Source organism: Pomacea canaliculata, linkage group LG6 (genome assembly GCF_003073045.1).
Source record: "Pomacea canaliculata isolate SZHN2017 linkage group LG6, ASM307304v1, whole genome shotgun sequence".
Lineage (NCBI taxonomy): Eukaryota > Metazoa > Mollusca > Gastropoda > Architaenioglossa > Ampullariidae > Pomacea > Pomacea canaliculata.
Window position 1 is genome coordinate 18,861,287 of NC_037595.1, and position 26,711 is coordinate 18,887,997.

Below are 26,711 nucleotides of genomic sequence, written 5' to 3' on the forward strand. Positions count from 1 at the left end.
TCCTTGCGCTCACAACAGGAAATTAATTCGCTACTTTCAGTCCGGACGCTCCCGTCCTCGAGTTCACATTATCTTCACACGCGCCGTCTGTCGCCGCCAGCTGAAAAGGAAACCGAGTTAAAAAAAATATTATGATCTCGAGTCTGAACCATCTAAGAGAAACTTTAGTCCCAGAGTAATAACATTCTTCTAGGAAAATTGTTTGATGTGGAAAAGTAATAAAGTATGCAAGCCAAGTGTTTCTTAAAAAAGAAAACTTTTATCCATTTTATAAAGAGGAAGGTAATTATTACTATAACATAATGGTCGTATGGAGCAGTGACTAAGTAGTTTGCAGTGTTCAGACGAAGCCTTTACCTTCAGCTACCCGCTCCTAGAGGACAGCTGATGGGAAGCTGGTGGGAGTTTCCAGCCACTTCCAACCAGCAGCCTCCTGCTCTACCGGACTACCGAGCTTACTCCATTAAGAAGGCACTATATTGTTAGGATCCAAAGTGCATGAAAAAAAAACCCCAACTGTTTATTGTCAGTGATTATAGGAACGAAGGAAACAGTGGGATTTTGTTTGAAGGGTACGACAACTCGTAAGCTCGTGAAGTTTGGCAAAGATGAACGAGAGAATATTTAAAACCTCTTGCAGTGTTGATGTCTAAGAAGAAGAGAGAAAAAGGTCCAAGGACAGGGAAAATTGGAGTGTACACGATTCACATACACAACTTTCAATGGATTGGTAAGAACTGGGACACAAGCAGAGAAATCCAGGGTTAGAAACAAGGAACAAAACATAGAAACGACTAAGAGATCAAATTGGTATGGTGACCTTTTCTTGACGTCCAGGCTGCACAAACGTCTTGCGGTGTGGGTATCTCAGGTATAGGTCTCAGCGAAGTGAATGAAAGGTGGGGCAAGCAGCAGGCCAGGTGTAAAGACGACAGTTAAAGACAGTCAATGTGCACAGCCACCCGCGCCTCCCGTGCCACCCGCGCCACCCGCTTGAAGTGTGGTGACGGTGGACCCAAGACACTGAGCACGTGATGTCCTGAGCCTGCTGGTACAACAGGACACCGCTGGTTAGCGAGGGATCTCCTAGTTGCCCCATTTGCTAACTCTGGTCTCACTTCAAAGACTGTGCTGTGGGGAGAAGACTTACACCATCAACTCTAGCTTTTCACACACTGAGTGACATTAGGAATAAAAAATATAGAGACGTAAAGAAAATCATCAGTTTCTTTGGTCTTTTATGGACCAGAAGAAATGAATACTGTAAGTATTCATTTTTATTTCTATATAATTTCTATTTATTATTGCCTTGCAGATTTGTTGTTTCATGTATCTGAGTTTTATATTCTGCGTAATGTGCATATCCGTATATATAAAGAAATGTACTCATGTGTCTGATAAATACTTTTACCGCTCCTTTTATACTCTCGTTCACTTCCCTACCTACACACAACCACTTATCTTTTTCATTATTTTATATATTTCCTCACACACATTTTGTATTCTTCCTAGTTCTACAAAACCTCTAACAATCCTGGTGGTCAAGTAAAGTATTTAAAGTAAAGCCGAGAGTGTGTTCGTATGTATAACATTATCACCTTCGCTAGCAGAGCCTACGATAGATAAGAATAACTTTTCTCATTTAATAAATAACTTGTCAAATGTTTAACATTACTTCCTTATTATTTTCTGTGCCACAGAGAAACATTTAAATAGAAAATTCATGTTTAATTCAATTTTATGAGACAAGATTTCGTGCCTCGGGGGAGATTTTATCGAGTTTTATCATGTGACTTGTTGGTTGATATAGAATTATGATAGAAAAAAAGAGCTTTGATTGATTCAAAGAGTAACAGATAATGAATGTCAAGATTAGTTTACCCAAGGGACCATGGCACTAAGATGAGAAACAAAGTTTGCCACTGGTGAGGATAACTGAACGTCTTCATATGAGTCAGCGTCCGATTATTCGAATCCCGATTTTTCTCAGAAAACTTTTATTTGCCACTTGTTATGCTGAACCGCGATGGAAATTGTCACACTTTGGAAAGATTTGCCCATAGTGGAAAATAAATTATTTTCCCCCTTTCTTTGCGAACAAAATTGATGTGTGGTGGGTGGGTGAGTTGGGGAGTAGAGAGGGTGCAAACCTAACGGGTAGATAACCTTGCTGTATAGTAGACTGAAATATACGCTCCTCTTACACAACTCTCCTGTCAACGATAGTCGTGAGAAAATATTCAAAGCTATTAGAATTTCATCCTCGTAATTTCATCCTCGTAATGGTTTGCTAATGATTTCTATGTCACTGTAATGTGAGCGAAGAAAGGACTGCAAGAAGTGGATGAGACTAGCAATGAATGATGTCAACACTTACTAACTCGACAAGTGGTGGAGACTTTTAACTGAGTTTCATGAAAACCTACTAACACACCAGGCTGGGAAAACTTCCTAACATTGGACTTTTTCGGGAGTGACTAACGCACTGAATTTCGTGGATACTTCTTAGCAATGAGTGGAGTTCAGTCTTTACTGTGCTTGGGGTACTTTCTCACTGTGTCTTCTTTGATTCAACAAAAACAAAAGAAAAAAAGAAGAGAGAACCGAGGAAAGAGAAATGCCTTTCTAGCGTGTACTTTGGACTGTTTCAAACCATTATACACGAAGGTAATGTCTTAATCAATGACCCCGGTGATTAGCTCCCTTGAGCTATCAGCTGCAGTTGTCCCCCATTAATCTCACTGTTCAGCCCACCCCACACCCCACACCTCTCACCCCATTATTCACTGCCGTCGTATCGCAAGCCCACAAATGTCAACAACTTACGTCTGCGGCAAAATCTACTAAAGGCTCACCACGAACTTCATCATTGGAAGCAAGATTATATTCTAGTTATTTTGGCAACATATGATTACATTTTGTTATTTCAGTTACATGAGATTACCTGACTACAATCTGTTATTTGGGTAACAGCTACCTGTGTCAGACTAGTCATGGCATTCGATCGGAAGTCTTAGTACAGAACTATTTTTTTCCACGGATGTATAGACCGATGACTTCAGTGTTGGCCACAAAACTTTTCTTCAGCAAAGTAAACTAGTATTACAGAATACTTGTTAGAATATGTCACATATTAATAAAATATCACATTGTAATGACTTTGTCAAATCGTGATTTCGATAGTCATTAGTTATAAAATTGCTAAACACTTGACAAAACTTAATGTTGTTTGTGTGTGTGTTTAGAGGGTGGAGCGGTTACCATGGTGTTTATACATTGATTTCCCGCAGTTCTTCTTTAGCTCATCGCATAATATGTTTGTACAGCTGATAATACTTTTATTACTTTGTATCTTACATACATAATCACGTATAGAATACTAAGAAGTGGTTACAAATATCAAGCGCACCAACTGTCGCGATAGGTTAATATGTACCAGCTGAAGGATCAGCACATTTTATATTCAAACTTCTATTGTAGCAGCGATATTTATTATTTGAATGCTGGTGTTCTAATAGTGGTGGTTCTTGTCTTGATGGTAATGGCGGTGATGATGTTAGCGCTGGTAGTGTTACTCTGCTTGACAGTAAAGAATGTAGTTGATAACTGGTGGAGATCAACTTACTATTCTATTGATTTGTCCCCAACGTTTGCCCTCCCAAGAAACGTAATTGCTTCTCTCACTCCTTGCTTTTTTTTTTCTTTCGTTCTTCTGAAATTGACCACAGCTTTATAAACGTCTCCTTAATTGGCTGTGAGCTTGGCGTTTATAATAAAAGGCTCCATCATAAAGCCAAGTCGCCTTGTACCTGCTCACCTGCGCACAAGACTTGGGCCAGGTAAATCATATCTTGTGACAAGCTTAAGTCCGCACTTGGCCAGAATCAATAGACCGGCTTACTTCGCCCAACTGCACGGGCACTGGGGAGTGATGAGACGGATCACACTTCACAAAAGAGGGATTACCAAGATTGAACCACCTCCTGATTACTCAGACCGCTTTCTTGCCCTTCATCTGATTCCGCGAAGTAAACAGAATCTGGTATGAATTCTGACTGAGCACTTGACTTATAGGAAAGTAAACATCGTACAATTCCTTTTTCTTTGGTGGTTGGTTTATAATCAACTTATTTTTTTACCTGGTTATTTTATTGAAGCCGGAAATTATCAGTCGACCGTAATTTTCCAATACTGATTAGGCTGTTGTCTCGGCAAGTTGCCCGGCTGTACCACTCTACAGACTGTGGAAGTGGGGACTGAGTAGCGACACCGGAGTCCAGACGACAAGAACTCAAGCTATCGTGATCTCACTCCTTGTTTCTCGCCGCCAACGACGACGTCCACCTCTGGCCGCTCCATCAAGCCTGTGAAAGTAATTGTGCTGTGCAGGGGTCCTTCAGAGATTGACGGATTAGGTTCAAGAGCTGCCTACTTCACTTGGAGAGGCTGGAAACATAGCTATTTCACAGCGGACATTTATCTTCTTCCTGAGTTTGCTTTAATAAAAATGTGCTTTTCATTCGAGAAGTTTGAAAATGAGCAGTCCGGTACCTGAATGTGTTGATTTTGCTTCAAATGGTGAAATGTAGATGTAAAATAAAGCCCGCTGGTGTAAGCTTCTGTGTTTCAAGGAAACTGTATTAATTTCTTCAGAGGCTGCGTTGGGAGTGTTGGTTTAGGCAGGGACAAGTGTTGATGTGTAAACAAACAAAGGCAGTAAAGAGATTGTTGCGAAGACTCTAGTCTCGTATGTTAACAACTGCTGTAAACTAATGACCGACAGTTCTTCTTGGTTTGTTTGCACAGATGTGAAGGAATTCCATCAAAAGCGAGTAAGTCTGTAGTTTTATTTTAATTAATGTTTTTTTCGAAAATAGTTTCACCATGACTAACAATTGTAGTCATAAGCTTGGTCGTTGTTAGCATTGTCAACTGCAGGTTCAGATGACAGGGACTAGTGTTATCACTAACAAACGTAATCATTGAGTTGCTAGGTGCCTTGCACGCGACACAGGACAGTGGGGTGGCTACTAAGGTGAGGTTGCTGGGCAGCATGTGGTATCTTAAAGCCCCACCCCACTGAAATTTCTTTTCCTTTCACTATGTTTAGTTCATCGCACAAACTTCTCTCTACTACATGAGTTTATACCGCAAACCCTCTAACTCTTTCGGTCAAGTACTTATACAAACATTGCTGTTCTCACATGGGCATCGAATGCATCTACTTTTTTGTCAGAAGGTGGTCATACATAATATACATCTGCCTCCTTTCAACATCAGATATAGATCATGTTATTTATTTTATTTCATTTTATTAGGGAGGTGGGGTTTGTGAAAGGGACACTTCTCACTTTACTTTAGTATGGAAAATGCTTCATTCAGATTTTAGAACTTACATAAAAAAGATTTTCACATTCTGGGTTGTGGGAGTCTTTAAGAGCCGAGGTATATGGGGTACCATAAATCAGGAGGCAGTTATTGAGAGCAGCAAGTCAAACGTGCATTACATTCACATTTCATGGTGATGCGAGGAGGAACTTCTCACAATCAGAACTTGCCAATTCTCTCTGTACCTGACACATGCTGAACATCCCCAAGTCACCTGATGGCTTCAGGTAGCGATAAAGTTCTCGGTTCTGGTGACTGGAAAATTTTACACTTCAGTCCTGCTGTTATAACAACTTAACAACTTAATAACAGTTTTGCTTTTAAAGATATCCAATGTCACCAAATTAACACCAAAATAATCATTCTTATCTTTACTATGTTTTTATTTTTGCTGCGGTTCCTTTTCTTGTTCTTCGAGTCCCTTTTCCCCCTTTTCCTCTATTTTTAATCTTTCCTTGATTTTGTGTTATTCATTGATTCTCTTGTTGTTTCTGTTATGCCTTGTACAATAATAGTAATTTATAAAGCTCATTTCCCCGTATGAATGCCAGATCAATGCGCTGCACACAACAGACTACAAACGAACTTCGGGAAACAGTGAATTACCATGATCATAACAACATGAAGACATAACTCTTCTTCCTGCTCCTGAAGCACGCGCACGGGTCCCCCGCTGAGAGGAAAGGGAAACTACTCCCGTGGGAAAGTAGTTGCTGCCCATGAAAAAGTATTTTATTTGCTTCAGGTTGGGAGAGAAGTTTGCTAGAAACGGCACGTGGACCAAACAATGCGTCGGCTGGTACACGACTTGTCTATGTAAGGAAATCTGTGGGACACCCCTTTCCCCGACAAGAAATTCGTGGGTTGAAGGGTGTACAGTAGTTGCACCATTAGATATCCCGGGTGCACGGGTGGCGTAAGATCACTGAACTGCATCCAGGGAGGCCACAGGGAGGTTCATTAAGAGTTTAACTCTCTTTTGGTGTCATTTTGGATGAAGTACACAATACTAACTGGAGGAGGTGTTGCTATAAACCTTTCGTGCGAAATTTCACATTTCCTTATGACCTCACAAAAAACAAAAAAAAGTTTGTGTTTATTTCAGGGCACTAATTTCATACCCTATTGTGATGGTTTTCTGTTTAACATTTGTGAGGTCATTAACATTAAATGAAGTCGCTGAAATCTTTAGGTTTGGTTTACACTGTGGATGTGTCTGTTGTATGATTACATGTGTAACGTTTGTCTGTATTTACACTGGGGGTGTGTATGTTGTATATATATAGATGTTAGCTTTTAGGTTTATTTAGAATTCTACTGTTCACAGATTTTTTTATTTGTAAAGCGTTCAAAGCAAGTTATTTTGGACAAGCCCTAAACCATTGCTATTTTTTTTTTCTTGATAGGTTTTGAAATAAAGAAAATTTGCTCAAGGAAACAACTGGAGTGAGATGTGTTCATGCTCATCACAGTCTGGCAACCCGTTGCGGACCTGAACTTTCATCTTGTCTAGAAACAAACGGGACAAGTTCATTCAATTTGCTTCACTCACTCTCTTCCCACTTCCACCATCGGAGTCACCCTTGTGGTCATAAATACCGTTCAGCACTGCTTGCTGTTCAAGTCTCAGGCACTCGACCTTTCGTGTTCTCCACACCCTTCTCCATCTCATTTACAGTCTGAACCCCACGCTTTCACTGGCAGCCAAGAGTCGTTGTTGGCCAGGTATGGACATAGCCCACCCTCTTGTACCCTCCCCACCCTACACCACACAACCCCTTCACCTCCCAGCTCTGGCGTGGCGCCAAGTCACACAGTCGGTGTGAAAGGTCAGGTCGCGGGTCAGCGGGTGTCGTGATTGCCTGCTGAAGGTGGGGCGAGAGACCATGAGGAAAGAACAATTCTTCATTCTTCAGTTACGAAGGCAATAGCATAAGCACGTCGCTGCGGTTTTTTATTATTATTTAAAAACCTGTAGACCACACGTAGCTGTGAATAAAAACCCCGCAACTTTACTCAAGCCAATACAACATCTTGAAAACTTGAAGCTGTCGCCCCCAACGGCGATGATGTGTGTGAAACGAAGCGGAGACATCGAAGATCAAGAATGGCAGTGATAATATTTTCGTCTCTGGTGATAACGGCGGCGAAGCCAAACCTGCATTCTTGAAAGACAATGCCAACTTCTGTCTGAATATGGCTTCTGATTTTCCGAGGATGGCAGTGGAAGCTTCTGTAGCTGACTCCTCATGCGCACGCCCACGAATGATGAGTTCTCTCTCATCGTCAAAGACAAGGCCAAAGATGTTAAAATCATCAGTTGCTAATGAAACATCGTTAGTCTCGAAAGTTACTGATGGTCGGTGTGACTTTCAAACTGGTCTCTCTCTAAGACCTGAATTGGATATCAACCAGTTTCGTCTCTCTCTTCAAGCTCTGCCGCAGCTAGATGAACCAGAGTCCGCGGACATCGTCGAGTCGTCGACGCTGTCGTCCGACCTGAAGACTCTGGCTGCTAATTTCAAAACGTCACCGTCATTTGTCTCTCGCGAGATAACAGAAGCTATCAAAAGACAAGAAGTCGGAAACGGGGATACATGGTACTGGCAAACAAAACGGGTGAACGGAACTCCCGCTGTCAAGTCCGGGGTCTCGGGGATTCTTTTCCCATCCTTGACACACTTCCTGTCCTGTAAGGATGGCCGAAATGGTACTGAAAATACGAAGGAACAATTTGGGTTATACGCCTTAGGCATGCCCGCAGCTACTAAGCAGAGATTAAAGTCGACCTCGGAGGACAGGAATAACAATATAAACGCCACATTGAAGCTTGTCGGAAGCTGTGACTGTGTTCCACAGATGAATGAGTGGTTATGCCAGAGATACCCTACGGCTGTGAACCCTCAAGAAAGCAGAACGTACACGCAAGTCCGGAACAAGATCCGTCCCAGCATCCTGAAACACCAGGACCGCCGCCACCGACGACTAAGTTTTGCTTTCAATTCCTACTCTCCTCTGGAACTGATGAAGTGTGCACATGGCGGTCAGAACAGGGACAAAGTCAAAGAGACAGGTGATGAAGATTGCGAGGAACAACTTCGCGGACATGGACCCCACCATCGGTTTAAGATCAGCAGAGGGGCAAGAGGTCAATGTCATGACCAGAAGGATGAGTCGGAGGAACTGACGTGCCTTCAGCTGGCAGACACAATTCTGGGCACGAAGTCTACAGACTGGACTCGCTGTTATCAGCTGAGTCAAGCTAAAGTCAGGTAAGCCTGCGATAAAATAAGCTCTTTTTATTCTCCCTCCTCCTCCTCCTCCTCCTCCTCCTCCTCCTCCTCCTCCTCCATACAAGAATCTTGTTCTTAGACGACTTTATTTCTCTCTTCGCCTTTTGCTGCAATGATACAGCATTATGAAACTGGACACGAGTGTTCCCGAACATTCACGTAATCTCATGACCTGAGAGATAAATAGTTCACGACGGTTGGAGCACAAGGCAAAGAGACCTGCGTACACAAGGCGTATCGTTTCAGGCGATATTTCAAGTCATTAAATCTCTAAATGCGCACATAGCAGTCGAGGGAGATAATGGGGGCTGGAGATAAAAAGGGAGATAATTAGAACTGAAGGCGTATCATGTGGTTTTTGCGATACGTTTCTTTGATACATATCGATTTTTATATGTAGCTTAATGCCCGATAGTGCTTTTTAGTAAAACTAAATGTGGATTACTGAAAACAAAGTTTGTCCTGGTATAATCATCTGTTATGTATCATAGGAGAGACAAGATTCTAAGATGATCACTTACTATAATCGTATTGAAGGATTAGGGGGGGGGGGGTAAAGGGCAAAGATTGATTTCAGCATTATTACCAATATAAAACTAGACTTTTTCTCATGCTCAGGTTAGAATGCTAAGAATTTTGCATAAGCAGACAGGAAAGCTCTAATTGATGATAGATAATAAGTTTCTCATCTACCTTTTCTTTCCTCAGAGTCACTATAGCTGTTTAGTGATCATGACTATGGAGCACGTTTTCTACTTCAGGAAAATTAGGAAAATTCAAATAGGTCTGCCTTAATATTTTCGAAAACGTTCTATTTCTATCAGAATAATATTTTGGATGAAAGTTTCGTTTGTGATGGTTTTGGTGTCACATATCTGACTTTTATATTTGTTAAAAATATTTCGTCAACAAATTTGTCAACGACAAATTAAATGTTCCAGGTACATAGATATCCTCGAAAGGTCAGTTTCCTACCAGAATGACGAGCGTGTAGGAAGGTCACCTGGAGGCGGAGCCTCACAAAGTGTGACGTCACGTGCAGGAGATGTGGCACGACAGACTTCTTCAAGTTCCTCCTCATCACACAGCCTGCTAGACCAGGCGGACGGAGACCCGCAAGAGGAGGCTACTCTCACGACGCGACAAAAAGTGTCGTGCAGCAACAATGTTCGTGCTGCTGATGGCGGTGGAAAAGCAAATGAAACGAGGAACGTATCAGCAGAAGACGAGAAAGAAGAAAAGAAAGCATTCATCTTTCCATTGTTGCATTCAGCCGACAAACAGAGGTCTGGGAGAGCAAAGGTCACACAGTTCACAAAGAGTACAGACGTTACACTTGACAAGGATATTACCCTCGACGCTTACGGTATGTTACCCAATAATTTCAAGAAGCCAATACTCAAATCATCACAACAGTTTCCGGTGAGCTCCCAGACCGACAAAGACTTCGTGCCTGGACAGTTAGCAACTGCGTACAACGCCATGCAGCACGCAACTAGCAACAGCGTCACACGCAAGGACCTGCAACTACGTGGTATGTCTGTGCAGTCCATCAACATGGGAGATAACTGGAATCATTCTGCTCACGCAAACCGGAAATGCGTCACGACTTGCGGCACTGCGGACCTCAAGAAAAGGGCCGTGCGTTTTAGTGTTTCTGATCAGGTTTATGAGTTTACACCAAGCGACCCAGTCATCTTGTGAACGCTTCGATGTTGTTGTTGTTTTCTGTCAGTGAGATAGACTCGGACGTGGAGCCCACTTGAGGCTCTAGGAGACACTGTGTATGTACATATGGAGATGCTCTTGAATGTTAAATGTAGCCTTCAAATAGTATTCAGAACAACGCACGGAAATCTTGTTCACACACACACCCACGCGCGCACACACACATACACTTTAAGCAAGATATTTTGCAACCATACGCAGACACAAATGAAAAAAATTATTGACATTTTCCGATTTTATTCATTCTGTCTGTCGTTCATCCGATGCCACAGAACAGTCAGAAGTCGATAACAACACACAGTATGACACTACTGTTTTCTACCGAACAGGCATCAGTGATGATCTGTGAGTGGAAAGCATGCATCTCGCAAAATCTGAACACTGGTCTGTGTGCATGCAAATTTTACACACGCATGACTTCATTCCTGCCCATATGTTTGTGTGTTTGTAGCGCTGGTGTGTTGGGGATTGTAGTGTGTTGGGTTCTTTTTGTTTGTTTTTTTTTTGTGAGAGAGAGAGAGAGAGAGTGCAACATTGTTATTTATATTGAAAATGCAGATTCCACCTACCATCAAACAATAGCAGGCATAACAAAAGTGTCAACCAAATATATAAATAAACTTTTAGACATTTTTTTATCAGTAAAACTGTGAAACAAAAATATCTATTATTCTTTCCCTAAACGTGCCTTTCTGTGAGAAGAAAACTGACTGTGAATTAATACCCGTATACCTTTATGCAGCCATCTATCTTCACATGGAACACCCTTCCCTCAAATGTTTCGTATACTTTTGTCAGATAGTAAGTTATTAGAACAACATATCACTGATGTTGCCATTATTGGCTCTTGTCTAGATATGACATCACAGCTATTGAGTCAGCTTTTTGTTGTATGCAACGTACCCGTATTTTCATTACATGTTCACATCTGGGATGTTGATATAACATATGGATTTAAAACACATAGCTGACAGTAGCAGGGAAATAACAGGTGGAATGATTGTGCTTATTGTTTGTCTGTGTGTACGCGGGCTGTGTATGTTTGAGCATGCGCCTTCGCTCATGTTTTGTGTGTTAGTGTTCACTGTCATCAAGTTAGAGTTTTCAGGAAGAGAAGACATGGACAGGAACACATCATGGTTGCGGTGTTGTTTATTTTCAAGAATATCGGTGAAAGATGTATATAGATGCTAGGATCCATACAACCTTTCTTATTCATGTACAAAAATTTGTTCCGAATTAAATCCTGAATTGTTCACGTTTTTGTTGTGGTTACCTAGTGGCTTCCCATGTTAAAAACGAGAAACTGAATAGTCAGCTACTTTCATCCTTTCGGGAAACTTCTTGGCTACTAATGCAGCATCCCATGATATCGTCCAGTCACCTCCATTATTTTCTGATGCCAAAGTACTGTCCATGGATCACGATAGGTAAAGGAGCTTTACCTTTCTCTTGATTCTTCTTTAGCAAAGTTTGATAAACTTACTTTTGTTATCAACCAGTCTACCCGCCAAGGTTTCTATTCGGAGCCTTGTGAGAACACAACATAAAAAAAGGATTTATTGAAATGAGATGTTATCCTCCAAGAAGCATATATATATATTTTAGACAGAGACAGCAGTGCCTCACAGGATGTAGCAGTGACTTTGTGGCCTGAGCAAAAAATTTGTTTACTTGGAAAAAAGGGCGACACTACTGAGGTGTGACTACTGTCTGTACCTCCCAACTGGACCTGCTGACAGATTGAATCTTTTTGACAGTTTAAAAGCCTGACATTCCATCCGCCATGATGGCCAGTTAATCACAGGAATTTGTCTAAAAACTTAATAAAGGATGATAATCTTCCATTGTTCACTACTATCTGTCCAAAGCGCTGCTAGCTTCTGCTATTTTTAAGACATTGGCTATATAAACGCTATTATTATTATCATCATCATCATCATCATCATCATCATCATCATCATCCGCTGTAGAATTGCTTTCATCTTGTACTATAAACAGTAGATTAGGATACACAACAATAACAATATTCGTCAGCATATCTACCTAGCATTTCAAACGTTATATATACATCTCCATATAAAACAACAACAACAAAATAGTGATAATATCAGTATTCGGTTGATAGAGAATAACTGAAATGGTGACATAGTTAAAATTATTTTAAGACTAAACCCTTATCCCCTCACCCCTTTTGCTAACTTGCAAGCCTTGTAAATATTATATATACATATACATTTAAACCGTGACATCTAGTAATAATTACATCCAGTAATTATTGCACAGAGGAACTAAGACACACAGAATCCATTCCATTAATAAAGGGAGGCTCTAAACTGTATTAAACATATTGATCGCGACAGAAGACTGTAGTTACTATGTAATATAAAATATCCATGATTCATATCTCTCAATATTCCTCAATATATGTAAAAGCATATAACTATCATACACTGATAGGACAACACACACGTTGCCCCAAACTGTGATAATTTTTACTCTTTTACATGCTGATGTCTTGCGACGGGTGCAAGGCGTTGCTGATATTCTTAAAGAATTTATCCCTACAGGTGCCAAGCACAACAATATTTAATTAAAGACATTGTTCCTAAAGCAAGATCTACAATTTATTTGGAAGGAACCATGAGATTTTAAACGTCTGTAAATTTTCGATAACACTTGCCTGTATCTGGACGAACGATTATAATAAACCAAGAAGCTAGTAGCAGGGTTCACGCACGAGAAGACGTTGGCAGCCATGTAAGTCTTCTGGAAGATGTCAAAACCACTTCCTGTTTGAGAAATCTCTGGCTCCGCAAACCGGATAATGGACACCGAGACGTCAGGACACGTGGTGATGATATAGACGCCGGAGACAATCACGAGCATCTTGGTCAACCCGCGATGCTGGAGGTGACTAGCGTTGCCTTGACAACCTGTCTTGGCGCGCCACTCACTAGCCATGCGCAGTCGCACCATCGTCACGCACGTGGCTAAAGAGATGATAAGAAATGTTGCTACAGGCAACACGCACAAGCAAATAATTTGCAAGATTACATCGTAAAAAAATGTGTTGTTCACGTAGATGTCTGAGGGCACCGTCTTCCAGCTCATTTTGCGCTGCTTTTCATCCCAAACGGCAATGACCTGATATTTTAAAACAATTGGAACAGTATATAGTGTTTGAATGATAATAAACATAAGTAATAATATGCCACACATAGCGCTCGTACGAATCAATGTTGTTACATGTAGGGGGAATAACACACATAGACAGCGCTCTGACGCGATGATGGTTCTGTAGCAATTGGACACCATTCGAAAACCGTAGATGGCGCCGATAAATACTGTCTTCACTTTCTTATAGCTTTCCTCAAACATTGACTCGTTTATGTCGTTGCCAAGAGAAAATAGATTAAGGATGTTAAGACCGAGGATGTACAAGATGTCAGCGAAGGAGAGAGAAAAAAGGCAGAGGTTCATGCGGTCCTTTAGTCCCTGGCGATAGAACACCAGACAGTTGATGATATTCGTAGGACCCCCAATGATCAGAGCAAAAAGATGTAAGACATTGAACAACATTATTTCTGTCTCCAGGAAACGTCCTTGTCTAGTAGAGTTGGCTTGGTAACTGGTCGTCAGTATAGAGGTAGAGTTTGTTGTATTTACGACAAACATTTCATCGTACTGGTCCATGACGAATTTCAATCTGCAAAGTGACTTTGATCTTTTTATGAATCTGGTTAATTCAATGCTCTGTCAATGGCGAGAGAGCAAACTAGCTTTATGGTCTACATATCAGGCGATCATATCCACCCTGAGCACATTTCATGGCCATGCTCGAATTCGCTTTTCGTGGTCCTTTTTTTGAGGCTGATGTCAACATAGATAGAAGATCTTCTGCAGCCAGACTGATAATGGCCTACAGATTAAAATATCAAAAGCAATCCAGAGCTAGGCCATAAAAAAGAATACAGCAGGTCAAGTAAGCTTAGCAACAAATAAGCGCAGGTGCAAGAAGCAATCAATGTCATATATGGAAGACGGCGATCAAGAAATTTCAGATGACGAAGACGGCGATGTTCGAGGAGACATGTACATCCAAACAAATGCTGACTCGGGTCAGCAATCAATCCTATGGTCATTAAAATGTCATAACGATACGTCTTCGTGGCGTAGAGATGCCTCGAGAACAACAATGTTTATGAGGGCTTACAATCGGACGCTTCATAACTCATTGAAAGGTTTATCAACAATTTTACCTCCTTCACCTAAAACTTATCGCTTTGGCGTGCAGCTGGCCCCAACATATGACTGCTAGCACGCAGAGAGTAAACTAATGTCTTTAATGACTTGTATACTGATATTTATACAATTATTTCTGACATTTTTAAGTAAAAAATGGGATAACCTTTCCTACGTTGCTAGATGAGTATTATGCTTTCGAATCAATTACAGTCTTGATAAGAAAAAGTCCTTTACTGAGTACGCACCAACATGTAAATGAAGCTAATGCCCAGAACTCTATATAGATGGTAACAGGAACAATCAATACAAAAAAATTACTATTCGAAAACTTTGCTGTCATTAGCGCTAATGGAAAGAAGGAAAAAACGGTACAAAATTTGATTTCATAGCTTTAATTTAAAGCAGAATATGGCCATTTGGAAACTTTAAAACTACTGTGAGAAATTTCAAAAATATATTTCCTTTTTTTTTTTTAAATTGAATTTTGTTGGAAATTAATTTGATATTTATATCGAGATTTCTCATGAATGTTTGACCATAAAAATAGTTCTTTTGCTCGTTTATTTTTAAAGAGAAAGACAAGGTAAGTGTGTGTGTGTGTGAATGCATTCTCAGTCCTTTGACAGACTTTTTCATGGCACGGAATATTTGGATAGAATGACACAGATCTTTGTTTCCCCAATAAAACCAAAGTGGAAACAAAAGAGCTGCGGATACAGAGTGTATACAATAATTAAGACAAGACAACGACATTGCGTACACAGCTCATTAATTGCTCATTAATTATTCGTTAATTTCGCAACAAAGTCCCGTAACATCGTTTCATCGATGATAATCTCTTGGGATGCCGGAAGTGCTGGGAAGATTTATCTCTCCATTGACTATATTTATCTCAGGTTCACTGTTTCCACGTCATGCGTGAGCGTGATGTCACACAATGATGTTATTAAAACTAATGACGTTATACAAATATTGACGTCAGCTCTGTCGATACAGACGCGTCACGATAAACCGGTGTCAGCCGACACTACAGATGTCGGCGATGGTCGCTTCAGAACCACAGTAGACCTCAGTTACTTTCAGGACAGATTAAGCTTGACAATGAGACTTTATACTGTGATTCTGATATTTTTCCTTTGCCATGGCATCAACCACTCGCTTTGCCAAATCGACAAAAGGTGAGTATCAGATGTTGCCGCCCACTTACATGCGAAAGGATGTGAGAATGTTTTCGGTTACCTGTGTAGTGAGGTAGTCTCTGCAAGCTGAGGCTGTGTGTTGAGCATGGATGTGTGAGAGAGAGAAGCGATTCCATCTTGAACTATATGATTGTTACGTGGTATGTTTGATAAAATAGACTTGATGGGAGAGATGTTGCTTTGCTTCACCAGCTTTAGAGTGAAATTCTCTGCATCATCTAGGGTTAGATGTACTCTCTTGATGTTTTCTTGTTGAGTCTTTTCCGCTTGTTAGATTTTTCTCTCTGTATTTCAGTTTTCATCGTCATCGTCATCATTGTCATCGTCGCTTTTGCTTTACATAGTTATCGTAACTTACGCCCTTCTGTTTGTATTTACAGACTGCATGACGACGAATCCTCTGGCAAGGAGATCAAGACGGGGCTGGTCAGTCTTCTGGACACACTGTCCATCTACAGGACAGCCTTCTCGTTCCGGCAATCGGAAAATGCACTGGAGACCTGCTGCCAAGATGTGACAACCCCTGGACTTGATCTGCTTTTCGTATTAGGGCGGTACTTTCACGGGCTGATAAAGTGGCTGACAGGTAAGGGCAACGTTCAAAACGTAATACCACTACCACTGATGATGATGATAACGATTTAGATGTTTTTCTCAGATACTTCATCCTAAAGACAACAACCGGGAATTACTTATTTTCTTTGCACCTTGCTCTGCCCCAGGAACAACACAACATCAGTAACTTATTATAAAGACCTTCCGTGACAGGTGACAAATATTCCTGCTGAACTGGCGACGGTCGGAAAAACAATTTAGATTTACTTGTTGTCTGCAAACAAACACACAAACAACCGCTGACTTACCATCGAGCGCCACACTTTATTACGGTTTACCATATGGCAAATATCATTGTGATATTTATTTTCCTGATGTTACTCCTTGTCTGAGGCTTTATTGACCAGGGATATTATTTGTTGTCTGGTGAAAGGATGAGTTGTTCTTATAATCTCTGTTGTTATTTATAGTTGTTATTATATTACTATATATTAATGCTATTTATATATTTATTTACAGTGGCTTTTACTAAAGACAATGTATGGACAATATCCGCAGTGTTAATGTAAACGTTAAATGAGATGTATTTTTTCTCTGTTTTTAGTGACTATTATTGACAGGTTTCATGACGGATACGATGCAATACCTGCTCACAGTTTTCGGAGTCAGCCAATAGACGGTAGGTACCCGTCTACGTTGAACTTTTTAATTTAGGTACACAATGGTGTTTGCCCCCCTTAACTGTGATATACTGTGCCACGCTCTCACGTGAATGTGTATCAGGAATGAGACAGACAGACAGACAGACAGACAGACAGACAGACAGACAGACAGACAGACAGACAGACAGACAGACAGACAGACAGACAGACAGACAGACAGACAGACAGACAGACAGACAGACAGACAGACAGACAGACAGACAGACAGACAGACAGACAGACAGACAGACAGACAGACAGACAGACAGACAGACAGACAGACAGACAGACAGACAGACAGACAGACAGACAGACAGACAGACAGACATAGAAAGTGTGACTCACACATATTTTTACGCCTCCAGGTGACCCTCTAACACACCATGGAACATATCTATCTCCCCCTCCGATTCCTTCATCGGAGAAACCTGTTTCTGAAAAGACGATAAAAGAGTTTTCAAAATTCGCAAGTATGGTTTACTGTACTCTCTCCATAAGTGATTATGTGGTCAGAGGTTAAGGCGATGATCTCAGTATCTAATATGTTAGGTTTTAAAGATCTACGCTCACAGTCCTCTCTGAAGACCGTCGTTAACTGTATCAGCTGGCGTATTAATAAAAGTAATTATTAATAATTAATTAAGAGTATTAAACATTCTCAGCAACGTCAGAGATGTTTTGCAATTAAGAGAGTTTTCTTACTCCCCAAATAATGTCTCAAGTGTACATTTTATCACATGTAGAGTTGCGTGGTAGGTACAGGTATCATAAAATGCTTTGTTCACTTTTTAAGAGTTAGAAGCGACGCCAAGGCGCGTCATCTGTAAATGTGGAAAACCGCGAGGATGCGAGCAGAAGCCGCCCAAGCCATTTGATGATTCCAAACCCATCATCAAAGCTCTGGCCAAGACGCTGCCCAAAGAACTTCCTAGCCCCTTGCTCTGGGTCATACTGGGAATCCTCGCGGGTTTCATCGTGACTGTCATCTGTCAAATCACACAGCGCGCAGGTACAAAGCGACGACAACAGTTCATCTTCACGCTCGCAACATTATTTATTTCATAGTGATGCTGTCTGTCTATCAATCTGTTTACATTGTTTAAAAGGGTTTGTGTCTGATCTTTGGGTCATGGATGCTTTAAAAAGAAAGATTAGTACATTTTGTAAAGGCAGAAGAAAAATAGCGTTTATGAAATATCTTTTATTTATAATAGAAAATGTACAGATGTTAAAACAACACAAAAATTACTCTGGTTTTTGACTCCAGTGAACCATGTGGTTCAAAAAGAAACAGCTAAAGATACAGCCCGCTACATTTTACTCGCCTTGAAAGAGCTCGACTTATATACTGCACCAACGTCTCGTCAACGCCAACGACAAAGAAACCTTCAACAACGAGCACGAAGGGCTCTGGCATCCCGACACTTAAGGCCCCGCTCAAGTCACACCATGATGGACTGCAACAATCTTTTGGAGACCAGAAACCCGGAGAATATCTGTGTACAATCCCGCCTCGACGAGTCAACGGTGCATGCAGAAGGCGAGATCAAAGATACGTCAGATCTGTCACTGGGCAACACCGAGGAGGACAAGAAAATGGAAGCCGAAGAAACGGCCAGCCCACGAAATTCCGAACACTCCAGTCGGTATCGTCAGGGTTCACCTGACTTCTGTGACCCTCGGATGAGAAGAGAAGATGCAGCCAAGAAGGATGATGGGATGGAAGGGCGTCTGGATTCCTCTCCTAGCTTGTGGTGTTTGCCCAACTCGCAGATGCCAGTGGTCGACCCTGTCTGGCCCTCAGGATCGCCGTGGATGGATTCAGACGACTACAGCAACGCCCATAGTGTTCACAAGCTTGCACTGCCATCAGAGAGCAAAGGCAGCCTGTGTAGCAGCCTGGGGGATGAGATGAAGGGACCCTGGGTCTCCACCTCCCTCTCTTTCATCGTTTACGATCTTGATATCATAGAAGATATACCTGATGAGGTCAGTTTTCTCATTACAAAAGCCAAGTATTTATCTTCTCTAACCTAACGTTTCTTTTTTGAAAATCTATTGGTATGTATATAAACGGGCGCTATATCCATGATAAATTGATGGGGTGAGAATAATTCTGATATAGTAAATATTAAGAAAGTGAGGGATGGCTTTTTTAACAATCACTTTCTCTTGACTGCAATATAATATTTTCATCAGTTCACGATTTATATTTTTCCCGAGCAAGTGACTTTGCAAATAATTGCTAATTGCAACAGAGATGTAACATAGATGATCGTGTTTTCTGACGATGCAGGAATTGGAAACGTGAGTTGACTTACGAACTAGGTTTTATTTGGAGGAAAATATTATTCTAGATAGGGGTGCAAATTCCCATTGAACAGCTTATTAAGGAGCTGGTAATATTTCCAGGTGCTGGAGGTCTTGAGCTGTGACGATCGGCCTTGCGCCTTACATCCTCATGAACGATATCACTACTTGGGTCGCAAGGTCATCGTCCAGAGACTGCCTCTTCCAGACGACAGTACATCTTCAACCTTTATTCCGTCTGTTGACCTGAAGGTATCGCCATTTACTAGTGTCCCCGTTCAAGAACCTGCGACATTTGTACAACATGAACACCAGGCTGCAAACTTGGACACCTTGACCTCCAAGAAATTGATGTCGGATGAGTCGCCTTCCCACTTACTTTCCATAGATGAGATTACGTTTAATACCGACGAAGTACGCTATTCAGATCAAGATCTTGATGAGGCTGACAATTTCCTTAGATCATCAGAACCTTTTAATTCGACGAAAGAGTTTGAAAATGAGTTGAGCACTCAAAATGTTACTTTAGAAAATGAGGAAACGTCATTTTTTAACTTTCTCGATCCTGATGCCGTGAGTTCGCGATTGCAGGAAGGCAGTAAGACGGCCAAAGAGTTTTTGACGAAGTTTGAGAACATTGGGAGCATGATGACCGCTCTCACGGAAGTTATCAACTTCTGCAAAGGTATCAAAGAACAACAGAAAGCTGAAGAAAGTTTAGCTCAGAAAGAGGTACCATCAGACGATCTTAGATCCCACGAAAACGACCAAAAAATACACAAAAAGCCTTTAACAAGCATACCTTTAAAAAGCCTTGACAGAAGCTTTTCGCTTGAAAAGGTGTCTGCGGTTAAAGAGGGACTAGATGAATTAAGCCCAGGAATTAAGGCCTCTACAACTGTGGTACCTAATAAGAAATTGTATTCCCTCCAGGAAAAATCAGTCGGTGTTGAACCGACCAGCAACGTCTTTCTGGGTCGCACAAAACCAAAGTTATGCATCCCAGCTGCGAAAGCAGCTTCTGCAGACTTCATCGGTGATCAAATGAAGCCAGCGATCACTTCATCTGCAAAAACGCCTCAGGTCATAGACGACTCACCCCGGAGGTTAAGATCAGAGTCCAAACCATTCGACAGAGACGCCCTCTTTAAAGATTTGAAAGAAAAAGTAGCTGCTAAGGGCTTAGGGAGGTCAGAAAACGAGATTCAGGAATCTGTAAGGAATACTGGAACAGACCCTCCAGAATGGGAGGATTCCGATCTTAGTTTGAATGGAGAAAGGGGCCAGAATTTACGTACAAACCAGTCTGATTCGACAAGCACTTTTTGTGATTTTAGAAGCTCACTTGAGAGAGCTATGAAATGGAAACTGCCCCCTCCACCATCTTCTTCAAAACTTCACTCTGCGAGACAAAAAAGAGATACAAGTGGACAGAGTCAGCTGCGTACGACAGAGACAGATTTGAACGACGATAAAGACCACAATATTGTAATCGTCCCTTTTGGTTTCTCAGTAAAGCAAAAGACTCCAGAACCACCAAGCTCCAGAGGCGTATCACCGCTTCAAAGTAGTAAAGATTCAGAAGAAAATCTACATAGGTCACAAGAATCCTTCCGTTCTGATTCCTTAAGATCACTTTACAAGGTCAGTTCGAGAGAGGCTTCACCGACGTGGGAAGTATCAGAGCGAGGAAGGAATTCAGTTTTCAGTCCAGTGGGGTGGTCTAATAAGAGATCCGAAGTCTCGAGTCTTTTTCGTGAGCAAAATGGTGAAAAACTTCATGAGAGCTCTAGCCAGACTCAGACGATGACCTCATCTCCCAAAAGCCACACGGACGCAGAAAGTCCCAGAGTATCTGATACAAGGATGAACTCTAGCCCTTTTAGGTCTGTAGTAGAAAATTCCAAGGTGGACGAGCATAGAACTATGTTTCATGCCATTTTTGACCATAACCCAAGAAAAAGACGCGCAGCTAAACAAAATGCTGATAGTTTCACAAGTAACAAAGGAAAGTCATTAAAAGCGTCTATAGGAGATCACCATTTGACTTCACCACGAGAAAAGCACCCATCTGAAGCTATTGAAATTCCAGTACTTTACAAAGGGACCACGTCTGGTGATAGAAGCCCTAGATCTCATTCCGCAGGTGTTCGTAGAAACGATCCAACGGATAGCCTCCATCAGCCGTATGTAATAAACACAGAAACGCCCGATCGTTCTGAGAAAAATTTCCGTTCCAATTGGAAGCTTAGTTCTTCAAGAGATCAGCCGAAGTCAAAGACACTCATTACGGGAAAACCCCCATTGCCCCGCGATATTCGAGCTTCGTCTCTTTACGGAAGTCGTCATGCTCATCAAAACTCTTTCTTAACGAAAGCCACATCAAATAAATCAAGCCCAGTATCCCCGAGACCAATGTCAGAAGAGGAGTCAGATCATGATGAGGTAGCAGGGAAAGACATCAACGAAGAGCTGAAGCGACGTATTCGCGGTATGGTCAAGACGGGTAAGATTATACAAGGTCTGATTCGCAAGAAAAATACTGGAGATTTGAATGACACCTCATCGCAACAAAAGGAGGAACCGAACACACCTCTGCCAAAGCCCAGAGCCAGTATAACAGTTTATTTAGAGGGTAAGAAGCGTAGTGGTTCAACGTCGGCTTCTGCGCATCAGGACAAAGTGAGCTGTTCATCTAACGTCGATAACTCTTTTTCAGCGACAAAAACACGCAGCGATAAGTCGCAGGACACCCCAATAGTCTATCCAGATCTTTATCCAGTGGCAAACCAGGATAGGTCGGATTCCTCACAAGCTTCAAGCGGCTATGCCAGTGTATTAGACAGAGAGGGTCCTGTTATCGATATCCTGATGCCGGTCTCAGCAGGGAGTCTCTGCTCCTCAGGTATGGAGAAGTTTCTGAAACCTGAAGCTATAGCAGTCTCCCCAGCAGATGGTAGCGATGCTGGTGACTCTCTGAGCCAGACGAACGTGGCGCGGCCAAAGCTTAGCAAGATTCCAATCTTCTCGAATCATCACGAAGACAATCGTGTGCAACGCAAGGCGAAACGGAAATCTTATGACGCTAAAGAAGACAACAAAAACAGTGACAACATTGAGAAGGAAAGTCCCTCTGTAGTACTTGGAACCCATATTTTCAAATCTGGAAGCGAGCAAAGGCCTATGAACAGTGAGTACACTAGCAGTGTAAAGACAGGTCTACTCGGACAAGCCCGCCGAAATGCTAATAGCGTGGTTAGTGAAAGTACCCGTTGGGTGGACAGCAAACCTCAGGAAAGTAAAGATACCCGGAGAAAGCCGCCTGTCGTCGGGGACAAAAAGGCGTTATTGACGTCACCGAGAAAAATTCCTAAAGGATCGCGGATGAAGCGCGTTTCTCCTTTGATCGCACAGAAGATCGGGCTCCTAGAGAGAACTGTGACAGAGAACGAGACAAAAGCGAGTGAAGAACGGAGGGAGATAGGAAAGCTGTACGAATGCCTCGACACGGGCAACTCCACGACTAACGCCTGGGCTGGTGACGTCAGCAGCATTTCAGACAAAGAGGTTACCAACCTGCGCATAGTGGACAAGACTAGGCGCAATAGACAAAGAATCAGACTCGGTGCCAACAAACGTGTGAGCTGTCTACCAAGACTTATCAAGGATGTAAATTCTCTGCCCAAAGAGGAGAATTTTTCACAAAACCACATAGCCTGTATTTCCTCGAACTTGACCATGCCCAGCCCACAAGACCAACTTTTGTGTGGGTCATTTGACAGTGGAGAGTTAGTTGATTCCTGTACTGACAATCTCCAAGACTCTTTTGCAGAGTCTGCGGAAAATATGTTAACGAAGGGCCACCCGCAATCGAAATATTTACCGGAATGCGAGGAACGTTCCCATCTGATCGTCGATATTATTAATGGAACAGCCTCTCTCAAAGACATAATGTCTTCACCCATCACCAATGATGAAACGGCCGAACTGAAGGCAAAATCTCGGGTGTTGGCAAGTACACTGCAAAAACTTCAACAGCAGCTTATTCAGCGTGTAAAAAAAATAATCAGCAAAGAAAGTGAGAAAAACGGAGACTGTGAAAGGACATTTAGGCGATGGAAGTCTGATTCTGATCTGGGTTTCAGCTTCCCTGTGTCGTCTTTAGTGCAAATGAACAAGCACAGCAAGGGTTTGTTTAAAGAGAGAGATTCTTCTAGATGTGAGGAAACTAAAGGCTGCGATTGGCCCACCATGTCCACGTCCCTTCCCTTGGAGGAAAATGCCTTCAGCGATGTTGATGAAAGTTTTCTCTCGCAAGACTGCTCTATACCAGACAACGCAGACTCACCAGAAATGGTCAGTATCGTTGGCTTCCCGCAGGCGAACTCCACCGTAGACGAAGACGACGAGGATACTGTGACGTCACACGGAAACAACTGTATTTTAAATGGTGATTTTGAGGACGTTAGAACGTCAATGACAACTCCTACGGAAGGATGCCATTTAAATTTAAGTCGTAGACACACTGCCCACCTTACCAGCAGCTTTGACATGAGTGATAAAGATGGACAACCTGAAGGAGCACATCAAGATGTAAGGTGTGGTCAGCGTTCCTCTTCAGTGTGTGGACCCTACTGTGATGTTGACAATCCTCTGGATGAGTTCATGTGGAATGTTGACCTGCCCATCGCAGGGTCCAGAGACGTGATGGCTGTGCTGCCCAAGATGGCCGTGGACTTAGTAATGTGGAGCAAAGACCAGAGTGATGACAACGAGCAGCTGACGACGACAGTACTGGAAGAAAGTTTTGACGACCTAATACTTCACAATGTTATACATGAGAGCCGCGACCTCCGAATATATGGACACAGCGTAAGTCAAGACTCAGAACTTACTAGCGCCTGTGTGTGAGCACGAGCTTGTGTACGTCTTTGTCTCTCTTCTCCCTCCTCTCTCTCCCTCTATATATATATATACACACATACTTTCTGTGTACGCAAATATCTAGGAATATATTTTACTCCCAAAGCCACATACTCCGCGCAATCGAACGAGGGTCGACGTCTAAGTTAGCTGCAGAATAGTGGTGTCACAGTGAACAGAAGTTAGACTACAGTCAGTCGCTGCTATCTTGTATTATTTACTGGTATACAGCCCCATGTATGGGCATTCAGAGCTAAATAAACGTTCTTCAGACCCAGTTTCCGACGATGAGGATCTTTACAATTTTTCACAATTTCTTGAATTTTTTATTTCCAAAATATCAAATCACATTTCTCAAAATCTATATATATATAAATAAATAAGGAATCAATATATATATATATAGAGAGAAATGGGGGAGAAGGTAGGAGTTACTATAGAGGTGTTCGCGGAAAACGTGTATCAAAAGCCTTGGAGGTGATCACTCTACAAAGAGATTGTGGCAAGGAATAGACTAAAGTAATTAGTCGGTCTTCAAGAAACCAGTGCACGCACTTTGACATGTGTTCAGGAAGTCCTCACCTGAAGGCTAGCACAAAGAACACTGTTTGCACGATATGATTTTTAACGTGACGTTGTGCGAAGAGCGTGTCTCAGTAATGGCCGCCACTTTCTCACCAGCCACACTTTCGCAAACTTCACTCACTCAGCTAGGGGTTAGACACGTGCAGGGGACTGCCTGGGGAGGATAATCAAAAGTATTTTAAAAGATGTTTTAGTGATTTGAATAACCCATTGTCTATCATTTTTTTTTCTCTTTTTTTTTCTGCAGTCTTTCCTGGAACTCGGAATGGCTTGGCTACTCCAGAAGACCTTTAGCAAAATCTCTGCGAAAGGAGACAATTTTGGCATCATGAACATTTCGACTTTTGATACTCGTATTAAGGCCATTGGCAGAAATGCTTCTTTTTAATGATGTGCTCAAATTAATAAAGATATTTCATATTGATAATATTATATTGGTTAATATATACAAATATATAGCAATGTGTGTGATAAGCGTGTGCCTGTGTATATAAATATAGATGATATTGCAATCAACACTATTTTACGCAATCAACACTATTTTTTTTTGCAATCAACACTATTTTACTCCTCACTTTTACTCCTAACTGTGTGTTAAATGTCTGTATGGGTATGTGAGCAAAGACAAATTTCTGTCCTCCTGGGCAGACAATAAAGTCTGTTTTGATTTTGATTTGATTTTTGATTTTGATTTTGATTTTTGATTTTGATAGATATTAGAGTTTTCACGTGCTGATTGGGCAAAATATTGTATTTACACAGTGATTACATATTTCCTATTCGTCATTTAAATTAAAATAAAAAATAATTTTCACTTTCGTAACTTCATTGTCTCGACAGGATGACCCACTGCAGGCTTGGCTTGAAAGCTGACTCTCCTGTGTCTGTAAACCCGGCATCCTTTCTCCTTACCCCTCTTGATCTCTTCTTGTCTCGCTTGCAGATTTCTACACGCCTACTGAGTGCATCAAAGTTACTTTGCAAGGTTCACTTCGTTTTCGATGTCCGAACAATGCATAGAAAAGAAAAAAAAAGGATGCCCAGGGGTAATGTACCGTGACAAGAAAAAAAAACCAAACAAATTCTGGCAGTGCAAGGAGCAAGGGACACAACTAGTGAAGCCATAAAGCTATTCTGTAGTTACTTCCCTTTAAAACTGTGTCTCTTTCGCGTGCTGAACGCCTTTCTCTGTTTATTGGTTTTCCTTGTCACCAAGGTGATACATATATACATATATGCATATTATAGCATTATAAATGTGTGTATTTAAGTATGCAGGTATGTGAGCGCAGGCATGCAAACGTACACTTGTTCACTCTAGGGCTTTGAACTGTAGCTGATTGAAATCCATTACGAGTACAGCCCAGTGTGAGAACAAGAATATGTCAACAAGACTTGAGAGACCTATAAGTGCGTCACCGTGTAATATATTCAATGTTTATCTCGGCATTCCCACACAAGACCCACGCCACTGGGAAACCAAGCGCGGCGTATGTTTAGCCGACCCCGAACACCGGTCCGTCCAGAATGTGTGCGATATACACGAATCACCGCACCTACCTCTCTTTTTTTTTTAAGTGGGTAGATTAGAAGGGGCTCTGAAGTAAGAGGGGTGTGTGAACTGGCGTCCACACGAGCATTGCTATTACAAATACAGAAAGGTTATGATAACAGATATGCATTGTGGGAACGTTTAAACGCTAATAGGATTCATTTTTGGAAATTAAAAGGGACGCATGTCTAGACGCATGTAGGTATGCATTTTATATGCGTATATGTGT

At 41.7% G+C, this 26,711-nt stretch overlaps 2 protein-coding genes across 3 annotated transcripts; both read left to right on the forward strand.

Moving 5' to 3' along the window:
* The first annotated feature begins 784 nt into the window (after nucleotides 1–784).
* On the forward strand, nucleotides 785–11,901 carry LOC112567347. Of its 2 annotated transcripts, none has more exons than XM_025244023.1 (3): nucleotides 785–1,263; nucleotides 6,795–8,660; nucleotides 9,623–11,901. In XM_025244023.1, the coding sequence occupies exons 2-3, from the start codon at nucleotides 7,585–7,587 to the stop codon at nucleotides 10,383–10,385; spliced, it is 1,839 nt and encodes a 612-aa protein (XP_025099808.1). In that variant the 5' UTR covers nucleotides 785–1,263; nucleotides 6,795–7,584; the 3' UTR covers nucleotides 10,386–11,901. The 2 variants fall into 2 exon arrangements, with proteins under 2 accessions (XP_025099808.1, XP_025099809.1); XM_025244024.1 differs by lacking the exon at nucleotides 785–1,263 and adding an exon at nucleotides 4,593–4,832.
* Nucleotides 11,902–15,647: 3,746 nt separating this feature from the next.
* Nucleotides 15,648–25,359, forward strand: LOC112566750. Its single transcript, XM_025243085.1, has 8 exons — nucleotides 15,648–15,835; nucleotides 16,237–16,442; nucleotides 17,016–17,090; nucleotides 17,478–17,582; nucleotides 17,906–18,121; nucleotides 18,380–19,101; nucleotides 19,525–24,294; nucleotides 25,178–25,359. Exons 1-8 carry the CDS (start codon nucleotides 15,759–15,761, stop codon nucleotides 25,316–25,318), a joined length of 6,312 nt encoding a protein of 2,103 aa, XP_025098870.1. The 5' UTR covers nucleotides 15,648–15,758; the 3' UTR covers nucleotides 25,319–25,359.
* Nucleotides 25,360–26,711: the final 1,352 nt, after the last annotated feature.